Raw genomic sequence first — 25246 nt, forward strand, 5'->3', positions numbered from 1 at the left:
TTTTAACATAACTCCTGCACAAATCTTTACAGGGTGTGATTAAATATGGGAAATCAGCAGTTGAGTAGAGCATGGAAGAACCAGTTAATTGAGGACTTCAAAGTGTAATGTTTTTACCATCTGTAAACAAAATCTGTATTGCAAACCAAAATTCTCTCCACAGCAATTCCTATGTTTCCTTGGTAGAAGAATCAAAGCCCAATGAAATGGGTGAAGGGGATCTTCCACTGATTTTAGTATCCTTTGCATCAGGCCCCTGATTTCCCTTAGCAATGATAAAATGATACACAAAGCTGGGACTGTACAACTTCCTTTTATTTTGTGTGCTTTTATAGGATATAAATAAATGACAAAATTACAAAATTTATAACTGGAAGCCCAAGCATATTTACATAAGTATTTGTTGCAGTGAGGCTACTATTTACTGTTCTCCTATACAATTTTCCTTTTGGTACCATATTTTTAGTGTTATTTTTTTTTTTACTGTCAGTTGACTAAGTACATATCAACAGTGAATAAGCAAAAATATGTACAAGGAACTATTTTGTTCAAGTAAATTGAATACTGTATTAAAAGGATGTCATCACTCAGCGCTATGATTAGGTTTAACTAAACCATATACAATTATCAGTTTTAAACCAAGTTCAATTATCCATTTTTTGGAATATACCAGCTGATGATTCTAACTGAAAAACCTCAGCTGGATATAAAATAATAATTAAAAAAACATTAAGACAACCACACAATTTATCAATATCTCTATAATGAACTTCAAAATGATTCACAATTTGACTGGAAAGAACAATATACGTTAAAATGTCATTTTTCTCCTATAATGATATTTTTACTGTTATAATTTCAGTTCTACATAAATATACATCATGGTATTATACAAATACTCCACAGACATTAAAAAAATTAAAACACTTTAAAGAAAAAGTAAGTAAATCTTATTTAACCAAATATTAAGCAAATGCTTAATTATTTTGTTTCATGAAAACATTTTTTATTACTTTGGAATTTTTTTATTTTTCTTGCTGTTTTTATTTAGAAAATGTTTTGCAGTAGAATTTTATCAACACTCTTCCAAACAAGCTTTCTGTGACAGAAATCTTGATAGCAAAATCCATATTTTTGACTTTTTTAGAACCACTGAGATTATTTTTTTTAAAAATACTATTAGAATTCATGGCTATAGCAATGTTGAACTGCATAAACTATATGTAGGTGTAGTAGAATGACCATTCCACTTGCATTCCAGACTTATCACACAGAACATCCAGTGCACTGATGCTGCAACTCTTATAATTTTCATAATGCTGCAATTGCAGTCATTTACTTAACTTTAAAATAAACAATATTTCTCATAATTAATCTGGCTTCCTTCCATAAATATTCATATGTTTTCCTATAGTACTTCTCTTCCATAAAAATATCTAATAAATGTTTTCTGTGCATTATTAATACCTTTTTCTAACCATTCATAAAACTCTGATCCTTTGCTACAATGCAAGAGGTTCTTATTTCTGTAGAGGATCAAAGGACATCAATGATTACATATAAAATCAGTGCACACAGAAATCAGGGTGCCTAATTTCTTGTCACTTTAATGAATTCTTTATTCAACACAATAATTATTAATGAATTCAGTGGTTTCACAAACAATCTATTTATTAATTCTGCTTCTATTTCAATTAAAAACTGCCAAGATTTAAATAAAAAACCCAATCAAATACTCTAGTCATAGGCAGCATTAGTATTAGTTTAGAGCTATTTTGTTTTTTTTTTCTTTAAAAAGTAGAATTTTAAAATAAGAAATCAAAGAATGCACTGTGGCAGAGTCACAAGGGAGAACTGCACAAAAAATAAGGTTTCTCATTCCTCTTGTGGACTGTAATTTTAAAAGTCTTCAAATATTGTCATTCTTCAGTCAGTGCTGCAGGAAGAAGAACATCACCAGAAATGACTGTCAGCCTTTTTTGTTAGTTACAAGGCCACTCATACAGTGCAGTCTTCCTCTCTGCTGGATTGAAACGTTGCCATAAAGGAAAGGCTGTGCTGTGACTGCTTGGCGTGCAAGGCACAACAAGGAACAGGGGGACAGTTTTGTATCAGAAAATTGTAGTTTCATACTTGGTATTAATGCCTCTTTTGGCCTCTTGTCCAGGTTCAACAATCCAGGGTAGATTCGCAAGAGTCTTTTGTTCGGATGGATCTATCTGCTTTAAGACAAATGCAAACATACAGACGGGTTACCATCTCCGTGCACGGCAGCTTGAGCAGAGGGTTTTTCTTTAAACTAACAGGGCAAATCCCGAATTGACAAAGTCGTACAGCAGCAAGTATGGTGGTGTCTACACTCCCATGTACTCATGGCTGCCTTCTTCTTCCTGTTGAGATCAGAGCTGTGTTTACCCCCAAGCTATAGGGCATCATAGTTCATTAAAGCCACACTTCATCCTTAGAAGTCTGTTCGCTAATGAGACAGACGATGGCATCAGGAAATGTTTCTACTTAAAGTTTTATGGAGGAAGATTCTGTGGCAATGGATGACAAAGTGTACATTCATACATTTCCCCCCCGCTTCCCCTCACCCAAGAATTAAGTGTCATAGAGTACAGTTCTCACGTTATAGTCAGTGAATACGATACAGTGTGCGGTCATTTTTCTCCTTTCCCTCCCAAATCACCCCGAGGCCGTGTTATTACTTAATTTATAATATTTTTGATAATTTTTTAAAAAGCTCTACTGTAAAATAATTTTTATCATCTCTGCACTTCAGGAGGGCACTTTTAAGGCAATCAAAACGTATGCTTCAGTGAGCTTTGTTTCTTAGGAGTCTGTGATTAACACTGAAAAGGTATATTGAATCCCAGATTAAAAAAAAAAAAAAAAAAAAAAAAAAGAAGGAAAAGGGTAAGAAAAGAAGTTGCTTGGTCCAGAATAATTGTTAATTGATTTGGATTTGTAATTTGATTAGGATACGTATGCCATGATTGTATACCAAAGAAATTAAGTGATAGATTAGGAAAGTCCATGAAACCTCATGGAGAGGTATGCATTGATTAAACTGAATTGATTAAAGTTCAGTAATTACTATAAGACACAAGACTAACCAAGCAACATCTTAATCTGGAGAAATTTGAAATAAGCAGTTGTTTGAAATGGCTGCCAGTGCTGTGGTGACACAACCCTGCCAGCTGATGAGCAAGGTGGCATGATGGAGCATTTCTGATTCAAGAGGTATTTTTATTTGTACAGCTTCTAGTACATAAACTCTTAACTGTATAGCTGAATTTTGAGGTTTTTTGCATGCATTACTACCTTCTACTTACCACTGACTTCCGAATACTAACACGTGGTTTGGGAATAGGTTTAGAGGGTTTGTTTTCAAAGCTTTCAGGAAGGGTTGAAGAATGACCCCCTTTTCGTGCCTGTAGTGCAAGCTGATAGGCCACCTCAAATGCTTGTCCTAGTGTAAGAATGATTTCATAAGCTAAATTCTGGAACAAAACAGAAACAGTTAAAAATGAGGTGAGGTTGAATTATTGTCAGATGCATGAAGTAGGGTAGTGATTTGCAATGTAAATAATTAAAATCATGCTGGTAATAAATTCCTCACTCTCTGTGATGTTTACATCTGTCATTTGATTTCTCATTGATTAAAAACTATCTAAAAGTAATTTATTGTATTGAGAGTAATTGCTTCTAAACCCCTTGAAAACATCTTTACTAAACATGAAAACATGAGTGGGTGGGTGTGTTGTCATCTCTTTTTAGAACAAGTACATTAACCTTCCCACCTTCCCAACTTATCCCATGCCTGCTCTTCTCGGGATCCAGCCCCTCTTGCACTGTTGCAATGTGACATTTGGCCTTGCTCTATTTCAGAACTCCTGTGCTGACCTGTCCTCCTCCAGAGCCAGCCCGAGTGCTGCTCCCCCGGGCACACGCCTTGGGATGCTCTGTGCTCACCAAGCAGCACAGGAAGAGGCTGCAGCCTGGGTGTGATGTTTTCAAAGGGACAAAGAGCCAGGGCTGGAAGTGTGTGCTCCTAGTGACAGATACAGTGCAGGCAGCTGTGTGTGCAGGTCAGTGCGCCACTTCAAGTGTGTGCTGCAAGTCCTGGCGTAAACCTTCTCATGGGTTTGTTTTCTAGAAGTAAAATTGAGCTCAAACAGTTGTGTAACAACACTCCTGTAAGCAAGGGGAAGGGAGGTTAGTGGGCATAACCAAAAAAGTCAGGCTATTATGTCTAAAACCAGTCCAGTGTTATAGGTGGAATACTTTAAATCCTCTTTGAATATGGGGAAGAAAACCTGTTGAAATATTTATAATGCATGAATGAGGTATCAGAGAGGTTGATATAAATATCTTTTCAGTACAGTTATACATGAATGAAAAAGCAGCTGGGAGTTTCAAATTTGACCTTAGTCTAAATGGCAAGTATGGTAAATCCTATGGTAATTTTTCTTCAGGTTTGTGGGTTTGTTTTTGTGTATTTATCTTCAGGCTCCTACTGGAACCTATTTTTAGGCTCCTACTAGAGCCTATTTCTGGGCTACTAACTCTGCAATAATGTTTAGAACCCCTGCAGAGCAAAGGCAAGCCTGTTGGCTTGCCTCCATATGATGTCCTACAGTCCCCTTGGAATAATTCATAAATCTTTGATACGATTTAGCTGTTACCCTCTCCTTCCTCAATCTCCATAGCCTATAGTAGGAAGCAATTCTGCATTGCTTTGAACCTAGGTGATCCCTTAAAATTCCCAAGTTTCTGATGCTTTTTCAAATGAGTTATGTCTTTACTAATCAAGTCTAACTGTTAAGTTTGCAGAAAATGAGAAACCAATGCAATGCACTTGGAAGTACACTACTTTCAGCCACTTCAATCATTAAAACAAAGTTAAATGGACAAGCATTGTATTTCATGCCTTATACTTTAATTTCCCTGAAGAATTTCCATTCCTTTTTTATCACTCATGTATACTGATATAATACAGGCTAAATTCAGCCTATTTTGCTCATTATAAGAGCTTCTTATAAAGGTGCCAGTTCTGCTCTGTGTTAGGTCAGGCAGAAAACAATTATACTCCTGCACTGGGACTTGCTCTCTGCTGTTACGACTACAGTCACAACAGCAAGCCAGCCAAAATTTTACAACTTCCCAAATAAAAATGTCTGCCTGATTTGATAGCTGTAGTCTCCAAATTATCTCCCCTTAAACTTCAAGGGAAACTGTCCAGAATTGAAAAACACTGAGGCTGCAGTTTGTCAGTGGAATAATAAAAGAAAAACTAAAGAGCCTGTTATAAAGTGCTCTGCCTTTTAGCAGAATGCTGGCCAAGGAATTAAGAGCAACAGATTATAGTTGTTAAAAATGTAGAGAATAATATAATTTGAAATGGAGTGTAATTTAAGTGGGATAAAAATATTATTCTAAAGAGAGGTGTCTTTAGAATCAGCTGTCATGACAGTAAGAGAGTGTACTAGATCATGATGGCATTGTCTACAGTGGATATTATTAATATTACCAAGGAGTACATCAGCAGGACAAGATGTAGGAATGACTTGTTGGAGAATATGCAGGCTGCAATACTAGTAGGACTGAAAAAATACACCACCTAGCTTGGCATACAAGAAGATCACTGAGATAAGCCTGAAAATTTGGGAGATAGGATCAGACTGAAACTTTGCCATACTGAGCTATAAATATAGTTTAAGTCCTGAATCTTGTATAAAGCCACTGTTATCTGTTTACCTTTGCTGTCTGTAAAATGAAAAAAAAACATGCCTGCCTGGGACCTGAAAACCATAAGAAATATTTAACTGCTTCTCTGGTTAATAAATATTTGAAATATAGAAAAAAAAATAGAAAATTCACTGTTCTATTCAATATTTGAAATGAAAACTGAACCATAACTTGTACATACATTTCATACAATGTGGTAGAACCTTGACAAAGGTAAGTCTGCAAATGGAGGCAAGGACGGCTTTAAAACTGTACCTTGTGAAATCTTTAAAAGTTATCTGAAAAAAACCCCATAAGTAAATAAACTTGGTTTGAGGAATTTCCCACCTGTAGTACTGGGAAAGGATTATAAGGACCAGAGTTGGTACAGATTCTTGCAGGGGTTGTGTTGGACTGGTAGGAACAGGATTCCCTTCAGGACAGGGGTGGAAAAGCACACCAAAATCCATTGTGGAAATTCTTCTGATGGAATGAACTTACTTGAACTAAAAATGTTCAAATAAGTTCCAAAGTTCAAAAGCACGAGGCACAAAAGGAAGGATGCAGGTCTCCCTCTCTGACAGACATTTAGCATGGATGCTGTAGAACCCCTGGCTGCTGTAGGAGACACTGACTCTCACAGCACCCCATCAAGCATCTCAGAAAGGAGAGAGAAAGGCCTGTGGGGCTTCCCAGGCTGCTCCTTGCCTGGTAAGGCAGAGAGGGAAAGTGAGTAAGCCAATGCCTGTAAGCAACAATTTCTGGGAGGCCAGGAATGAGGTCAACTGCCTTGTTTGCCAGGCAAAGCTCCAATTCAGAGCCCCAGCCCAAGTCTGAGTCAGGATTCTTCAGCTTTAACTCAGCCAACCTATTACAATAGCTAATTGTTTCCTTACATTTTAACTGACTTTTTTGTTGTCTTCTATTCATAGGTGCACTGGGCAATGAAGGATTATCTGATGGGAATTACTTTGGGTATCTCCAATACACAAACCAGAAATTGATATAGATATTGTTGGCTTGTTTCTCCAGAGGGAATCCTTCACTCATAGATTTAAAGCTGCTTAGTAAAAGAATGAAAATGAAGTGGATCTCAAACACTGAGCAATAAATCCTCTTCTTCTCCCAAACCTTTTCCCCTTCAATATTCTGTAATAATGTCTGATATTTTTACAATTTAGAATTTTAATTTTGAGTTAAAGTTAAATGTACAGTTACACCTAAATTTTATCAGTAATGCTTGTCGTTGCATGTCACTACACTAAAATACTTCCCTACCTATAAATAAATTATTCTTGCCCACATTTCCTGAGACACTGAAGGACCTGAGAGAATGTTTTTTTTTTTTTCATAACATTACATATATTGTATTACCAAAATATATATGGTTTAAAATGCCTTACATCTTACTGGGGATTTCTACCATTTTAAACCTCAATTTTCTTAAAATGATTGCACTTCTATCCATTGGCAAATGGGTAGAATTGTTTCTATTAGCAAATGGGGTGATCAGATTAACATGAACATTAGGCATTAAACAGAAAATTTAACTCACAGTATGCTTGTACTCTGAACATCTAGCTAGTTTTTATAGAGCTTGTACTTGCATCAAAAATCCTAACTCCCGAGGAAAAAAGAACAACACAAAAAGAGGATATTTGAGTAAGTAACACCCAACTGAGGATTAGGTTGCAGGAGAAAACTAAGTTAAGAGGGTTAAAGTTTCTGCATTTCTTAAAATAGCCATTTAAAGTACTTGGGATATTAAATGCTCCTCCTAAGGTACAGGAAGTGGGCAAAATGTAATTATTCCTGGATCACTTTTCTTCCCTTGCTAAGAAAGGAGATAAATTTCATCTGCAATACCTGAGTCTACATTTCTGCTTGATTACTAAACCTATAAATGAAACTGCAGTACTTCAAAACCATTAAGTACAATTTAAATAGACCAGGAGAAATAATAGCCTCACTCAAACAGTCTAATTTTGGTTGTTCACACATCACTAAAACTTATAAAATGTAGCATCTTGTTGATCATTGTCTATCTATTTTTAACACAATTTCAAAGTTTTCCTACTCCCTGTGGATATTAAAATGTCAGCAGGGAATTTAAATAACAAAAGCACTCAACCAAACTGCTAGAATTCCTCTAACCTACCTGTACATCTTGTTATTTATATTCTCCCACACACTATTGCTGTGCATGTTGACTATTTCCCCAGTTCCAAATAAAAAGCTGCAGTTCAGGTACCCTGTTCTTTTGATTTAACTTATCTATATTCATATAAGCATGTTTCAAGAATTCGTACACAATATACTCTATTAAAATTTTTTCTTGAATGATTTTGTAGTTTTAATAGCACCTTAAATTTCTCTTGTGCACAACTCAAAGAATAAGTTTTCTTGAAAGTTTTGGACTATAAATCTTAGTCATAAAACTTTAGCCACTACTTAGTTCACCAAATTTAACTGAAAACTTAATGACTGATTAATTGCTATGTGTTCATGATTTCTTGAAACCATAATAGTTTGTGCATCCCCACCTGAAAAATATAAGTATAGGAAGAAATGACAAATTTTCCACCAATATAATAGGAGCTCCAAGGACTTTTGCTGAAGCAAATTTGAGATATGTAGGCAAAAATTACAGAACAAGGAAATTAGAATTAAATAATTAATTTGCTACTTTAAAAATAAAGGCAATCTTTTGGTGTGTACTGAGATTTCAGAATGGCTGGCCAAACATACTTGCTACAAACTTTTGGAAACCTTACGCTTATAGGTTAGGTTATAAGAATTATATGTCCACACTTGTTTGAAAAGCTATTTGCTTTTATACAGTCAATAACTGAGGTGACAGAGGTGACTTATTTCCAGTGGGAAATGAGATATCAAAGAAAATCTTTGCTCATCTCCAGAAATGTCCTTTTGCTATCCCCTAGCGATCTTTTCCTAGGGTAAATTAATGATGCCTTCCATTAATCACCATTAATATATCCTGAAAATGTTTTAACAGAACTAAGTATTACGAATAGACAGAACTATTAAATGAAATATCATCTATAAACTGACCACATCAAACGCAGTGAATACGTGGCAGTAGTGGTGATTAGTCTTCAAGTCTTTAGTGATGTACGCAAACGTAGAAAGGTCTTCGGGGTCTTGTGCAGCACAGGAAATGTTACGGATTTCATGTTCGGCAATAATATTCTGTTTTAAAAAAAAATTTTCAATCAATTTAAGAATTACATTTAAAAGAGCTGTAAAAGGTGTGGGTTTAGATTCACATTTGCGTTGATCTACTGTACCAAAGTGTTTCAGAAATATCCTGAAAAAAAGAGATTTAATATACACCATGTAAGATAATACACAGGTATTTGGAATTTTGACCCTCTCCAGTTGCCAATCATCTGGTAGGAAACCATTATATTCTAGTCTTCTCTATGAGACCACTTGTGCTTTGCAGTTTATTCAGGTTCCTTTGACAGAGACATCATTCCCAGCACACAGGACACCACTTCATAAGATGATGGTCTAGTGATCCAAAACTGTATTAATAATACAATTTCAAAGCACTAGACCAGCATCTTATGAAGTTCCTGGGCTTTTGTATAAAGATCAAAATGGGACACTGCTTCAGTCTACCGACAGACAAGATCTGGTGAAACCCAGCAAGCTCAATAGCCAGCTTTTTGCACATGCTATTTGACAATTTTAGCTATAATTCCTCAGGATAAAAAAACACCAAACACTCCTTATAATTGAAACCATGAGAAATTTAAAGGATTCTGATTACTAAAATGGTAAATACAGGAGGATCTGGGAGCTTATCTCCACTTCCTGACAGCAGCATCCGTTAGGAGAGATGTAGGAAAATGAAACTGTTCATGCACCAAGCGACACTACTTGCAGCAGCCAATGTAAGCTATAGCACAGTACTGGGAGAGAGGTGGGGCCTGTCTGTCCAATGCCATAAAAAAAGCTATCTTAAAGCTTTGAAGAAAATGATGAATACTCATTACATAAACTGCTGATGTGTAATTACTATGTTCAGGCCAAAGGAACCATGAAGCCAGAGAAGATACAGCAGAGTGGCTTAGGATTAGACCTTGCTTCAGCAACATATATGTTTCAAATGGTTTGTTTAAAGAGAAGAATGATTCACTCAATAGGAATTTACTTAGGGGTTAGTTTATATGAATTCTTGAATTATAGCCCTGCTGTCTGTAGCTCTGGCACTTCCACAAAAGCCCACAGTGACATATCCTGCTGCAGCATGACATCACTACTGCATCATGGAACAGGTGACACCTGTAGTGTCCCAGTTCCTCAGACAGCCACCATTTGCTGCTGCCACGGTGGCATTTGTCCAAGTTAAAACAATCTCTGAGCATATCTGGTTTTCCCTCACCCCTCTCTTATCCTTCCTACCTCATTTCCTCCACCTCCTTTTTTAATTGACTTTTTTTTAATACGTGCAACTAAATTACTTCAGATGCTTTGCCATATCTTCTCTCATTTGCTAAGTGGCAACTTTCCCCCTTGCATGTAGGTGCCAAGTTAACAAAAAGAAGTATTAACATATCTAATTGAAGAAATCATGACTTAGGAAAAATCTTAATAAAAAGCATACCAAATTTCAAAGTATGGAAAAACTGAGATAAGGAAACTTTACTGAAGAAAAGAAGTAATCCTCTTAAATTGTTGCAACATACTTGATTATTTCTGTTTAATGCATTATTCATAAAAATCACAAAACCAGTACTTGTGTTTCAATATATTCCAATCTATAATGACATGTATAATCTCTGCTCAACAATTGTTTGCTTTTTATGCTACTTGAAGCACTTTATTTTCTTTGTTCTCAAATTGATAACTTTTACCATCAATAAATATTTTTATGAGAATTAGAATTATACCAAAACCAGGGATTTAGATATTCACAGATGGAGGTGTAATGCACTGTCATTGATGTAGTGTTGGCAAAATTGTAGTTCAGAAAGCAGAAAGAATTCATGTTTGGAAGGTGTCAAAATCTTATGTGAAGTATTTATGCCAAATCATGAGCCAAAATGTAATCACCTGAATTTATGCAGCATAGGTGAAAAGAACTCTACTATGCTGAAACTTTTTCTAGGTGACTTGGAGTTGACACAAGATTTGCATTAATTATTTTAATGTTTTAATTTTAAGTCAAGTGAATTTTAGAAACATATACATATCAAGTCTGTTTTGGATAATATAAAGTATCCCTAAACAAAATATTCTGGATAGAAATTGGTAGTGAAATTGAGATTTTTTCCTAGCTGCTCTAGGATGTCCACTGTGATCTCCTTTCAAAAGTAAACATTTTTCAGTCCATGCTTTTACTGTGCCCTACTGTCACATTTCACTAGACCATGGTCTCATTCTGTAGGAAATAGAAGGTTATGAACCAGCTTCCTGCTCTGGGTACACTCCTCAGACACTGACTGACACTGTAGAGATGTTCTAAAAATTGTCTTTCAGTTTGGCAAGACAAACCTCCAGTGCTTCTCAAAAAGTGGGGAAGCTGAAAGTAATTTCTGGTTCTGCCAAGGAAATACCTTGGAGAGACCAGGTTTTTGCTAAGCAGCCTTCCTTTTGCTTGCCTAACTCATGCCAGCCAATCCCCCTTCTGGCAGAAATCACCCAGAAGTTAGTGTGAGCTGTGAGCCATGAGAAAATTCTATGAGTCTGCTTTTTCCTAAGCAGTAATTTCTTTCTGGCCTCACTTGCAAAGAAATGGTGTCATGCCAAGCTTCAAGGCGCCACTGAAATAGCTGTCGTGGAATGAGGTCGAGGCCCCTTCGTCACCTGAAACTGCCTGCTATGACTGGGAAGACAAATTCGTAGCTTGGTGGCATATTGGAGAAGGATGAGCAGCCATGAGAGCTGTTTTCAAGCACAGAACTGCTAGCTAGTTTTGGTTTTATGCTACTAAACTATGCATTTATTGCTAAGTGCTGCCCAGCACCGTCAACTGTAAGCTCATATGGAAGCAGTACAAGTCTGGATAGGCTCTCACCTTAGGGCTAATCGGTTTGGGTCTTGAAGGAATTGGGAACAGCACACTGTGGACAAGGATGATAACAATGCTTCTGGGAGAGCTGCAGGCTATTACCAGGTTTTTACAGAAGGGAAAGGCAGTGCAGATTTTGAACTGGAGAGAAAGCAATCTACCACTTGAGAAAAAGCATTGAACTGTGGCATATTTAACTCCATCAAATACATCTGTTGCACTACTAGGCTTCAGTGGGACATCTAGAGTCATCTAATGCAATTTGCCAAACTTCTTTCAGGTTTCCATCTTACATAAGACTCCATGCACTGTGCAAAGACAGAAGAAGCTCCTTTTGCTCTCCTGGGATTTTTTTGTAAACCTAAGGACACTGCAGTTACATCCTTTATGCTACAGAGGAGATTTAAGAGCTGAAAACAGCATTATCCAAGTTGGAATTAATAGCATTACAATGTCCTGATTTATGCCCTACACATCACAGAACATAAAAGAAATGAGGGTTGTAGAAACTCAGTTTTGAGTCAATGGAAGAAAAAAGGAGCAGACAGGAAACCCTGGTCTCTCTGCTCTGGCAAATATGCCAGACTTGAAACAACAGCAATTTTACCTCTGTTTTTCTTTTATGTCATCTTCTAACTCTAATTATGGCTTCCAAACTCTACCAGAAGTTCACAAAACTGCTTCCATCTGTCACTTAAAACACAGTTCTAGTTAAACTTAAAAACTGATTGATTTGGTAAGTTTGAAGGATACTGGGTTAGCTGTACTGTGTGCTCTGAATGCTCAGCAGCACAAAGCTGCGATAAACATTAACGTGGTCAGGTAGCTGGGATGTCAGATATATTTTTTATATTGCTTAGTCAGTTTTAGTCACATAGCAGAAAAGATAATTTCTGTCATGTTCATATAAAAGTATCAGTATGGATTCTATTTCCATGCCATTTTAGACATAAAAAGAAAAGAAATTAATGCATTACTTTACTTCTCTTTACAGAGTTTGTACATTTTACTTTGGCTAAGTAATAATCCATTGCTCTATCCATCATACTGTTCTCTGATCTCTCAATTTCTACTTTTGTGGCTTTGGTTGGGTTTTTAAGATTTGGATGTATTTAGAAATGTAAGAAACAAAGCATAGGAGCATTGCCACATAGAAAGATGAAAAAGAAAAAGGAATAGCAACTATAAAGAAGCTGCTGCAGTTCAGGTAGTTAAATGGCTAGCATCAAGAAAACAACTCACAGAGAGGCTGTGGTATTTGAATGTCTGGAAAGGACATTCAAGGCTTGTGTTCCTTATTCTTAAAATTGCTGGCCCTGGATAAAACCACTTCTTTATTGAGACATCATTTTTTAAAAATCAAATTATATTAATGAGCATATATATATATATATTCTACATATTTATGGAACTGTATAGAAAATAATATGGTAAAGGATTCCACAGAGGCTCCCTGCTGAATGTCTTTTGTGATAAGCTTGCATATAAGAGCAGAATGCTGGACACAATGTTCTCCAAATAAGCCATTAAAGCTGCTTCACTTGTCCTCCAGACTGAGTTTCTGGAGAATGACAATTACATTACATCCATTTTGGGCAAAAGACGAGGAAAAAAGGGGAGGAAAACACAAAGTGCAAATCTGTCCCCTCTCTGGCCTGGCCTTCATAGGTATTTCTCCTAGTTGTGAGAAACAAAAGGTAATATTCCATAATAGCACATACCTTATTTGTGGCATCAATAAATTTGACTCCCTTGTAAGATACAGACAGGACAATGGTTGGTACTTTCTTCATCTGTTCTGTAGACTTCTGAAATCAAAATGAAGATATTATTATTCTTAGAGTCGTGTTGCATTGCAATAACAGTGCTCTCCTGATTAAATACCTAAGTTAAACAAATATTTTACTTTTTCTTCAGCTGGCTGTGCTCTGGGCTTATGCTCTCTTGTACTTAGAAAACTAAAATAGCTTTAAATTAATTGTGAGGATAGTAAAAATTCTCCTTTTTTTCTAGCGCGATGAGAAGAGAATAAAGTAGCTTTTCCAGGGTTAAAAAGACGAGCCATGCAACCAGTGTTTCCCAAACCGTTTGTGTTCAGGACACCTATCTGATATGCCCCATCCACTGCTGCCTCCCTCCCCTTCTCCTGCCCTTCCCAGCTGGAAGAATCTACACCACAGTACTTCTTGTAGTACTATTTCTTTGCTGTAATTAGTTGTTATTTAGAAATATTTCCCTGTTTTCCCCTTCTTTGCAGCTGCACTTGTGACATGAGGTATCCTTGCAGCCCGCTAGTCCTGCCAGTCAATCTGTCAGCCCAGAGCTGTATCTTGTCAGTCTGGCTGTCTGCACTTCCAGTGCAGCTGCAACTGGAAGCTGCTTTACACGTGAATTAGCACAGAGGCTTATTCTGAATTCCCTCAGTGCCAGGTTCTCCTACCTACAGTTCATGCCCTCCCATAAGATTGTTTTTCCTTTTATGCTAGGCTACTTCTGTGTGCCTTCAGTGTGATGCACACAGCAAACATATTTCCTGCTGAACAGACTGGGAAAATATTTGGGGCAGATTTCAGTTCTCTGCAGAAAAAAAAAATCTTCAGTTTACAGATTAAATTTACTAGAACAACCCCAAAACCAACCAAACAAAACCCCCAAATGTGGCATAACTGATTTGAATTATTTTAAGGTTGACGACAATGATAGACTAGACTATTCTACACAAAACTTACTATAGTAACATTCAGAAAATGCTTATTTATGGGACTAACTGCAAACAATCACACAGATCAATCAAATATTTTCCTGAGAGGAAATGAACTGTTGACAGATACAGGTAAACATGAAGAAACATCAGCACACAGAAAGAAAGTGTAAACACACTGAAAAGTCTAGAACTGGCGCATAGGAAAATCATTAAAGCAGCTGAACAAAAGTAGCTGTGGTGGCTTTGTATTATTCAAAAAAAGCCCAAAGAAGCAGAGATGGAAACTTGAAAACATGATTTGCAACTAAAAAAAATATGTTTGAAAAAATAGGCAATGCTAACACTAGACAGCAAAATAAACAGAAACTTAAAACAAAAAAATGCCCTGTGATCATGTCTTCTTATTGGCTCTTGATACTCCCAGAATCAAACAAGGGTCCATTTTTGTTAGCATAAAATTCAAAGTTACAGATCCAGCTATGTTCTGCAATTAGTGTCCATGCCACCACGCAGGCTAAAACCTCTAAATACAGTTTCAAGGAGAGCCCCACCCATCTGTGTAATAGAGAGCTTGTTGGATCTCTCCACATCAAATGACGAGAGACTTGAGACAGCAATCAAGTGTCAATTTATCCCAGAGAAAACTCCTTTCACCCTGAATGCTCACCACTTTTGAGAAATGAAAGCTTAAATGTTAAAACATCCTGAAGAATTTTAACAAAATTTGAAGAAAAACACTAATCTGATTTGCATGCCTCTGAACTGAGTGGAGAAAGAAAAGGTATCCTTGCCAAAAGCAGAGCAAGCAGCTACCTGTGTTTATGTGTGTGTGTCACTTTAACAGATCTTTAAACATATCTTTTCATAAAATTCAATTTCAATGCACAGAAGGCACAACAGTAACTGTACAGAAGCTGCAATACATAAATCTATCAGAATAAAAAGCAATGAACACCGCCTATGCTCATACTAGACAAAATAGCCACAAATATCACAATATCACTTTAATCATCTGGCAAGGCAGCAATCATTCTACTTTTGTCCTTTCACTTTAGTCCAACAGCTACACACAAGAGAGCTTTCTTTTCCATTTTGATTATTGTAATTACCTCCTTCCTTCCTCCTTAACAGCAAAATTCCTTTTCTCCAACATGCTATAAAAACACAGGTACTAAATTCACATATTTTAATTTTTCAGTATAATTCCCACTGTCTGGTATTTGCCATAAAGGTGAAGCATCCTGTTGGCCAGGCCACATTGTATTCATTACGTCTGTCTTCTAGACCTGTAGTTTGTAATTTAATCATCTTCATCTGCTCCACATTCACCTGGGTTTGTCTTGACCAGACCTGACCTCTAGTATTTAATCAGGGTTGCAAACTGCCAGAAGACTGTCTCTGAGTGAAACAGCTCATCAAGATGCTATTAAATTACAGCTGGCAAATTAGGAAACGAATCAGAGACTGATGGACATTTGTAATTTATTAAGCCAAACCATCTCAGCTGGTAAGGAACACAGGCTATTTCTCATCAGCTTACAAACCGTACAAACCCCAGGATTTGTTTTGGAAGGTGTTCTGGAAGACTGCAGTGCAGTGTAGAATGTGGGGCAGCAATTCTGCACTTGTACTCCCATTGAAACAAACAGCTGGGCAGTGGAATAACATCCTTTGTTATTACAGCAGTGCTATCAAGAAGAACACTCGGCTCTATTCCTTGGCTCAACTGTTAGTGATACAGTAACTGAGGTCCACCAGATAATTATTATTTCCAAGCAGTTTCCAGGCTTCAACAGTTTTGAGTTGTCATGGTGAGCTCACACTATTTGCTTTCTTTTTAACGAAGGAGTTGCCTGCCAGAATGTGTAACGTGTGAATTCAGAGATACACTATGAATACCTTTTGCTCACGCCCTGTACGTGCTTTGGCTCTGAATTCTAGGAATGCTGAGATGAAGCCCCATGGCTTTCTTGGTCAGACATTTCACACCTCTGTGCAGGCCAAGTGGGCATCTCTGCCCATGTCTGTGCCCAGAATCTGAGAAGAAGTCAGTATTCCCTTTCCTTGGGTTTTTACGGTTCTAGCCATCGTACTAACTCCATGAGGACACAATGAGATGACAAAATATTCTTGTCCATCTGGTGTCTCTATGGGAAGCATATGGACTTGAGCCAAAGTTATAGGAGCCACAGCTGAAGGCTGGCATTGGATGTCATGTGCATGCTGACATACGGTCTCATGCTCCAAGGCATGTTCATACCATAGAAGCAGGATTAGATTTCATCTCACAAAGAAGCAATCATAGTGACAGGACACTGTCTTTGGGCAGGTGCTCACTAGCCTGGAACTGGTCATAGTTCCTACAAATTCCATTGTTTGTGACTGTAACTGGCTCTTGATTTCAATACACTTCTTTAGGAGAATCACCTGGGTGAACAGCAAGCCTATTCCAGGCTCCTTGCCGGTGCCTGCTGCTGATCAGCTGGTCACCTACGTCAGGACAGATGTGCATGCCCCATCTCCATGGGTGCAGTGCTCCTGCACCTAGGAGCCTTTGTCCTGCACAGTCTGCAGAGAGACTGAGCTTTGGTGCCACCTCTGAAATCCTTGCTGCCAGACAGGTAAATGACTACATGAAAGCAGGCCATGTATAATTCAAGAACCATAAAACAGGCTTGTGTGCATTCACAGGAAGATAGAAGAAAGTGTCACCATCCTAAATCTAATTTGATACATGTGCAGTTTCCCCAGATTCCTTAAAAGACACAGAACATCTTTCTCTTCAGGAAATACTGGATATCTGGAGTATCAGTCTTGTCTATATTTTGATGCAGCTGCTGGAACAAAGTTGCTTCATCCCCTCAGCACCCACAGTGCAGATCAGCTGAGTGGAAGAAGGTAGAAGGTACCTTCTGCATAACTATCTGGTCACTACAGTGACTGCTTTTTAACAGTAAAGGTCTGAACTTAAGACTGTTCTGAGTTTGCATCTGAACCCACTGCTGCCATTATGTAGGACAATGCCAAAACCCTGCCTAGGCTCGGACAGTGAGGGTCCCAATTTTTCCTTTTGAAATGGGTCACAAGGAGATGCAAGAGCAGTAGTGCCAGAGAGAGCAAGAGAGGGAATGCAATCTTGCTTCTCATCTTGTTCATGGATTTCCTTAAGTTTCACTGAAAAAAAAAAAAAAATCACTCCCATATCCAGAGCCTAAACTTATTTTCATATTATAGTAGTACTACAAATTGTCTTAAGTAGGTAAAGCATTTCCACCTGCATATTGATTTTGAGTTAAAGGCTGTCTAGAACTGCTAGACATTTATTTAGAATATAAAATAAAATCCAGCTATCAATCCAAATTTGAGATCCACCCTGCCAGCATGCCTAACAAATCAAGGTAATTAACAATGGCTTAAGAAGCAGAGGACTTAATAAAGTAATATAAACTAGTGGTCTATTTTTAAAAAGCAAATACAAAACCTGCAACCCTAAAGGGCCTTTAACTTTTTCAAGACAGGATTGCACCTCAATACCTTATTCTGTGCAGAACTGAGAGCACTAATTCAACCTTTGAATGCTCCTGCAGTGTACAAACAAATAATGGCATCTCTGAGTACATAACCACACAAAGCAGCTGAACAAGAAATTCAGAAATACACTTAGAATGGTGTCCAAGTAAGTCCTTGATGTACTGTAGCACATAGTGTAACATGAAAAATCTTTCATCTCATTTATTTATTTCCTGCCAAGAGGAATGGGGATACTCTGGTACTTCTACTTTGCCATGTTGACCACTTCAGGGTACTTATACATGCATTTATAACTAGATTACACAGCTTTCATACAGTGGCCAAAATGAAAACAGATTAACTTTTAAGGTTTATATGTAATTATATTTGATATTGCAAATACACAGTACAGAAACATTATTCAGCTATGACAAGTCACCAACAACACCATACATAAATAAATTCCAACAAAAAGTTTATGAGCCTGTAAAATCTTAAGTCTTCATCTTGGCTTTCTGCTTTTGCAAATGAATCTTCCGTCCTATATTGATTTTTAATAATATGAACACAGTAGCTGGCAAGTCTCCTATTCAATTATGTATTGGAATCCACTTCATTATAAGAATCTGAACTTTTTCCCAAACTGGTAGCAACTAGTAATTCTAAATGGCACCAGACTGAAAATTTTAAAACATGTGTTGCTACCACCTACTACCATACCCCTAAGTCTGCTACTTATCTGAGGCTTATGAAACTTTGTTAAATAGTTCAGAGAATTGGTGAAATCTCAGTTGGAAGGGAACCAGAAGAATAACTGAATTAAACTCCTGGCCCTACAGAGGGCCACCCCTAAAAGTTACACCCTGGGCCCAAGAGCATGGCCCAAATGCTTTTTGAGCTCTGCCAAGCTGGTGCTGTGACCACTTCCCTGGGGAGCTGTTCCAGAGCTCAAACACCCTCTGTGTGAAGAACTTATTTCTAATACCCAACCTAAGCCTCCCCTGACACAGCTTCAGGCCATTTCCTGGGGTCCTGTCACACAGAGAAGAGATCAGTGTCTGCACCTCCTCTTCCCATCATGAGGAAGTTGCAGAGTGGCATGCAGGAGCTGCCTTCAGTTTCCTCTTCCCCAGGCTGAACAGATCAAGTATCCTCAGCTGCTCCTCATAAGGCTTCCTCTCAAGGCCCTTCAACATTCTCATGGCCCTCCTTGGGACGCTCTCTAACAGCTTTATTTTCTTCTTGTAGTGTGGTGCCCAAAACTTCACACGGGATTCAAGGTGAGGCTGCATCAGCACAGAGTAAAGTGGGACAATCACCTTCCTTGACCAGCTGGGGAAGAGCAGCTTGAATGAATCACTTTGACAAGGTCATGCATGAGATGAAATTGAAATAAAAAGTCTAAGTCCACATATGACCAGTTAGTTTTGAAGCCACTTTGCCTTTTAACAAATTTTTACATACAATTATACAATCTGCCTTTTAACAAATACTAACTTCTCTCAGTCCAAAAAGTTTAAAAATGCATTACTGACATAATTTAACACTTCTTGGAATAAAACTAAATCTGCAATCCTCATGGTACAAAACTTTTTACTGCTCTACAATAAGTGGATGCCTCCAACCTACATCATTAATATGAATGTTGCACTTGGGGTGCACCTGTAATGCAGCTAGTTGAGAGTGAGACTGTTTTTTTCTTTTTCAGTATCTCTAAACATTCCTATGCATTCCTCCTGCCCTTTAGATTCCTTTCAGCCAGAATTCAAGGATGTACAATTCTCTGAACACATGGTACAGCATGATGTGGATGTGCATGGAAACTGAATGCCTATAAGACCTCCTACCACTACTAATTTTTTCCTTTTGAGTAATATCCATGTGCTTGTTCCACTGCAGACCCTCTGAAAGCAGGAGCCACACAAGAGAGACAGAGCTGCAGGTCTCAAAAGAGCAGAGACTGAAGAATCTAAATCCCAAAATAGTCTTTGATGCTGACATGGTATTTGCCCAGGGAGTTTCACCAGAAGGCATATGTAGACTTCTACTTTTGGAGGAAAAATGAAACAAAGATTGAGAAGTAAGAAAAGGTTTAGTAGAAACAAGGAGATTGCCATCTAAATTCAGTTCCTTCTTTACATAAGAAATGAAAGGAGGAAGAAAGGCCCCACATGCTGCCTGTTTTCAGTGAGTCAACTCTGCTTCACCTTCCTCTCCAGAGATAAGAGAATCAGATTTTATAGCAACTCCAACTTTGACATTTTGGTCTTAAGTCAGCAAGATATTTCACCTGCTTTGTGAACAGCTGGTTCCTCAGAACTTTGACCTGAAATTTAAGAACCTATTCCTAACAAGAAAATATTTAAGAAAGAAAAAATAATAAGAAGGCGGCAGGATCCAAGAACCAAATTTAAGTTCCCTTCTGCTGCAGTAAATATTTGACTGGTTTAGACTGCTCAGTTGGTATATGCAACATCAGTGATTTAACACAGCTGCAAAGAAAGGGTCTACCTTCTGGCTGTGCTCATACCAGTAAGTATAAAACAATCCCCTTCCCATGTGGTCAAGAAATTCCAATGTGTAAATGCCAAATGAAGTCTTCTGTAGAGAGTCTCTTTCTAGATCAAATTTAAATTTAACTCTTGCCTTTATTTTGATGCAAACACATCTTATTCTCCCTTCATGTTCCTATGATAAATTGCAGCAATCTGATTGAAAATGCAACTTGTGCTATTTCCCACTTCACACTGAAAAAGATGAACTCTTAACTTCTTGAAGGCATCTCTCCAATATAATTAATAAATCTGTTCTGGCCAGGACAGCAAGATTTAATCTCCAAGTAAGAAAGGTCAGTTTACAGCAGGTGGGAATGGAGATAAGGAGACAGTGCTGTCCACTAGAGAGGGAATTTGTGAGAGAAAATAGCTGGAAACAAATAAGAAACTGTAAAATACAAAGGAGAGCAAATATATGAATAGAAAAGTGAAGTTCTTGATAAATATCCATAATTTTCTGTGGTTGAAAGAATCTGAAGTTTGGATGGGGAAAAAACCCATGTATAACCTTGACCCCAGTGTTGAGGCACAGTGGATTTCCAAGAAGAGTTATCAAGGTAAAGGGGTAAAGGTTCTCAGTTTTTGGTTTTGGTGTTTTTTTGGTTTTTTTTTTTTGTTGTTCTTTTGTTTCTTCTTATGCTTGGTGGGTTTTTTTTTACATTATAGAAGATTTAGGATCTCCTTTCACTTTTAAGCTATAAGAAGGACGCTGCTGTAAGCCTCTGTGGAGAGACATAAGGGATAGCCACATGACACTTCCCTTGAGAACTAAACCCATCAATTGCAATAATTGAAAGCCCTAGGAGCATCTACAACTAACAGTGAGGGATCTGCAGTCAGCAAACATGTCATTTTTGTCGTTTCTCTGTATTCATAAATGATTAAGGAAGATCAAGATTTTTTTTCACTGATACACTTCTTTCATCCTTGTGCACCTGCTGACTGCAAGACATCCAGTGAATGTCAACACTTTTGAGAGCAGCATTAGGTAAAAAATGGAGAATCAAAAGCCACATTGATAGAAAAATTAGGTACCTAATTTGCATACATTCTCCATAAAACCATTATGTGGCTGAGTCCAGAAAGATTAAAAAAATTGTGGGGAGTGACCTCCACCTGGTACAAGTTTATATGTGACATACTGCCCAACAAACCCAACACGTTCCAGATTGCAGCAGGCTATAGTTTTGCAACATGTGCGTGGAATAACAAATAAAATACTAGAATAAAAAATATTGTTCATAGTAAACCCTATGTAAAGGTCTTGCTGACTCTGGAGACACTGGACAAGTGTAAAGAATTCAGCACCTGAGAGCCAGACAAATAACATATCTACCTTTTCACTCCTTTTTCTTGTAAGTGAAATGTACCTTTCAATACATTTAAAGTAACGTGACTATAACAGAAAATAGCTTTTCAATGATAACCCAAGGTTACTTAAATACAATAATGAACATCACAACAAAATTTCAGGATGACTTTGGACAACCTGGACTCCCAATTTGCCGACAGCAACCTTCAGGAGACATCCAGAAGCAGAAAGTTTTGGAAAAAATATACATTTTTCTCACTGGGAAACAGGCTAAAATATGTTCCCATTAAGTCAAAGGTTTTTGCTTTTGACTTGAATAGGAACATGATTAAAAGGACTACATAGAATAGATGAAATCCTGATAAAAAACTGTTTTATTCAATTATCTTTGCAATGAAAAAACCCTCAAACCACAAAATAAACACTCTCACAGAACAATTGTTTCAAAAGAGAACGTAAAAAAGAAATGTACATAAACCCCACCACTGTATTATGTAAGTGTCCTGTATGGCACTATAGAAAACTAGCACAACTGCATTATTTATTTTATATAGGAAATGTGTATTTTAAATTACATATGTTTTCAAACACTTCATTTTTTTCAGTTGTATAATTTTAATTGGCTAACATTATTACTTATAGAAATATATATTAAAATGCCTATAAATTATTTAGAGTGCCTTTTTTGATGTTAAGCCTTCTAGTTCAGTCAGAAAACTTACTGAAGTTGTCATATGCTACTACAGTGCCAAATTCTGCCCTAATTTCTCCACAGGCATATGCCTAAGGAATTGAACTGCTAAGACTGACAGTTTCAAAACTGGATTGGAAGATGGTATGCCTCAATTAAATCCCCAGAACACGTGTATGTGACTGTAGATCTTCTCTCTGTGTCAAATTTTTTGGGTTTTTTTCAGAGGAGTTTAAGCCCAGGTAAGGAATGATAAGCATGTAATTAGCTGAAAAGCCTCAGATCTTCAGGAAATCTAGTAATTGTGAACTACTGCCAGCCCTTAGCTAAAAACAGTTTGCATGGAAGTCTGTGTGCTGCACACATGTAACCAGCAGGAAATGGTTGTCTGATTGCATGAATTTTACACATCTTCCAGCTTTCTGATCTGAATGCCATCTCTTGTGCTCAGAGACATCTTGCATAAGAGACATATGATACACAGAAGAAAAGATTTTGCTCATTCATCTAGGTAATTGTACATGTTTGGTAGATTAGCAAACAATTACTTTCTTCATTAATTAATCATGCCAGCCCATTATATGTTCATCATGGCTGTGAACAGGTGTGTTCTTATTACAACTACAGCTGGGAATAAATCAAGCTATGGCTTGTTTTGTGTTTCCAGCAGCAATGTTTCTTGGAGATACACTACTGTAATTTTCTACAAACCAGTATCAGGCTAAAGAGCCACAAGAAAACATATTCTTAACAGTGTGAAGGAAACCTAGCTGCTGAGTTAGACCCCATTCCACCCTTTAATCAAAAAACATGTAAGTAACTCATAATTAAAGGAAGTACTCATGTGAGTAAAATTATCCATCGGATTATGTGACTGCTGGATTAGACCATACATAAAAAGCAATGTGTTTGATAACATGTTATATATTTACTACTACATATTTAACATTGAAAATTCAATCTAGATTATAATATAAAAACTGTAAATTCTGTTTATAAAACAATTGGCTATGCACATGCTTATATTGTGTGGAAGTACTTTGAAACATACTCAAAGATTCATGGGAAACATAATACAAACATTTGGGGTTTTTTGTTAGATACAACATGCAAAATAAAAATTTATCTTTAAATTTTTGTATTACTTCAAATTAAGACATAAGACGGAATAGATTTCCTATTGAATATCAATGTAAAAGCAAGGAAAGGAAATGGGTAACAGTACATTACAAAAGCAAAAAGGGTACAGTACAAGCAATTATAGTTATTTAATACTATTACAATAGAGAAAGGAGTAGGTTTACAAACTTACCCTCATCTTTGCACATGCATCCTGTGTTGACTCAGTGCCTCTTAACTCCTTTACCAGCATAGAACCTAAATACTAGAACAAACATACATTGAACTTAGATTAACTGAAATTCCAGAACTGACAGACATCTGCAGAAATGCACAAAACATGTTTTAAAAAACCTAGTGGTAGCAATCAATTTCTTAAGATATTGCTTTAGATCTTTTTCACTCTGCAGTTCTTTTAAATCATTTAAACTAACGTGTTAATCAACCCATGAAACAAGAATGCACAGCAACAAGTGTATTGAATCAGCTGGAGTTCTTTGAAGCAGTATCTGAAAGTCTTCTAGCTTATCATTTTAGTTACTGAAACAACGAACAAATACTACAGCTTCCATCTTAAAAAAAATTGATTATGAAATGGAGAATTTGCTTTTTTTAGCTGCCATCTGCCAAACTCCTATTGTTATGTGTGCAATCACGTGGATGAGAAGGCCAGCAGTGATCTTAACCTCAGTGTTCTCAATCTGTAACTAATTTACGTGCAAATAGAGCCCGATGTCAGCAAAGATAGACAATAAATCTGTACTAAAACTAGCATAAACCATTATTTCTTCCTAAGGAAAGGCTGACCCTGAACTATTATTTTGAAGCCCTTAGTGATCTGGAGGAGGCTGTGTGAGAGGAAGCAGCAGGGTGCTGTCTCCTGGCTCAGCTCACTGGAAAGCACCATGAGAATCACTCAGAGGAGCCTGCTCATCTCCAGGGGTAACAAGGCAGGCAGTGCCTCAGCGACACAGCCCCTCTCCCTCACTGTGTCACTTGGCACACACAGTTTGAGCTCTCCTGCACCCTGACAGCAGCCTCTGCTCCCCTGAGGTCTCAGTACCCCCCTGCACCATGGTTGAATGGTGCTGCTCCTCCAGGGATGGAGCAGGCTGCATCATCCCTGCCATTCCCACCTAGCAGTGAGGGCTCTTGTTATGGCTACCTGGGCTGAACCAGAGCCACAGCACGCTCTGCACTTCTCCTGTAGATGCTGCAGGCGTGCACACCTGTGGGTGTGCATGTGCTCCTAGAACTCTGTGCAAACGGGACCTTTCTGAATTTCTGCATGATGTCACATGCAATTCCGGCTCAACTGAGCAGAGAGCACAGCAAGGCCCCTTTCACCTGCACCTAATCTCTGTATTTTCACAAGGCCATGGCTTCTCCTAAGTCTCTGGTTCTAAGGGAGAAACATGGGAGCTGAAGATAAGTCATGCCACTGTGAAAATATAGTAAGTAGGCTGCAGGAGGAGAGAAAGCGCTGTGGAGAGCACTTTCCAGAGGATGCTGCAACCCACCACTGCTGACCTGTCTCACTCTACCAGAATGTCTCCTCTTGGAAACAGCCTAAGCTGTCCTAACC

The 25246-nt window shown here is 37.6% G+C and overlaps 1 protein-coding gene across 10 annotated transcripts in view; it reads right to left on the reverse strand.

The window, feature by feature from the left end:
• Nucleotides 1–294: 294 nt before the first annotated feature.
• Nucleotides 295–25246, reverse strand: part of ANKS1B (ankyrin repeat and sterile alpha motif domain containing 1B) — a 397248-nt gene continuing 372296 nt past the window's right edge. For 8 of the 10 annotated variants that reach the window (XM_031507463.2, XM_031507479.2, XM_031507475.2 and 5 more), the window contains 5 exons: nt 23855–23926; nt 13492–13578; nt 8803–8940; nt 3336–3503; nt 295–2222 (listed from right to left, as the gene is read on the reverse strand). In XM_031507463.2, coding sequence (XP_031363323.1) covers nt 2112–2222; nt 3336–3503; nt 8803–8940; nt 13492–13578; nt 23855–23926 — 576 coding nt within the window. In that variant the 3' untranslated portion in view covers nt 295–2111. The other 2 variants (XM_077783569.1, XM_077783570.1) reach the window with 2 other exon arrangements.

The sequence above is a fragment of the Lonchura striata genome, chromosome 5, assembly GCF_046129695.1.
Source record: "Lonchura striata isolate bLonStr1 chromosome 5, bLonStr1.mat, whole genome shotgun sequence".
NCBI classification, from domain to species: Eukaryota; Metazoa; Chordata; class Aves; order Passeriformes; family Estrildidae; genus Lonchura; species Lonchura striata.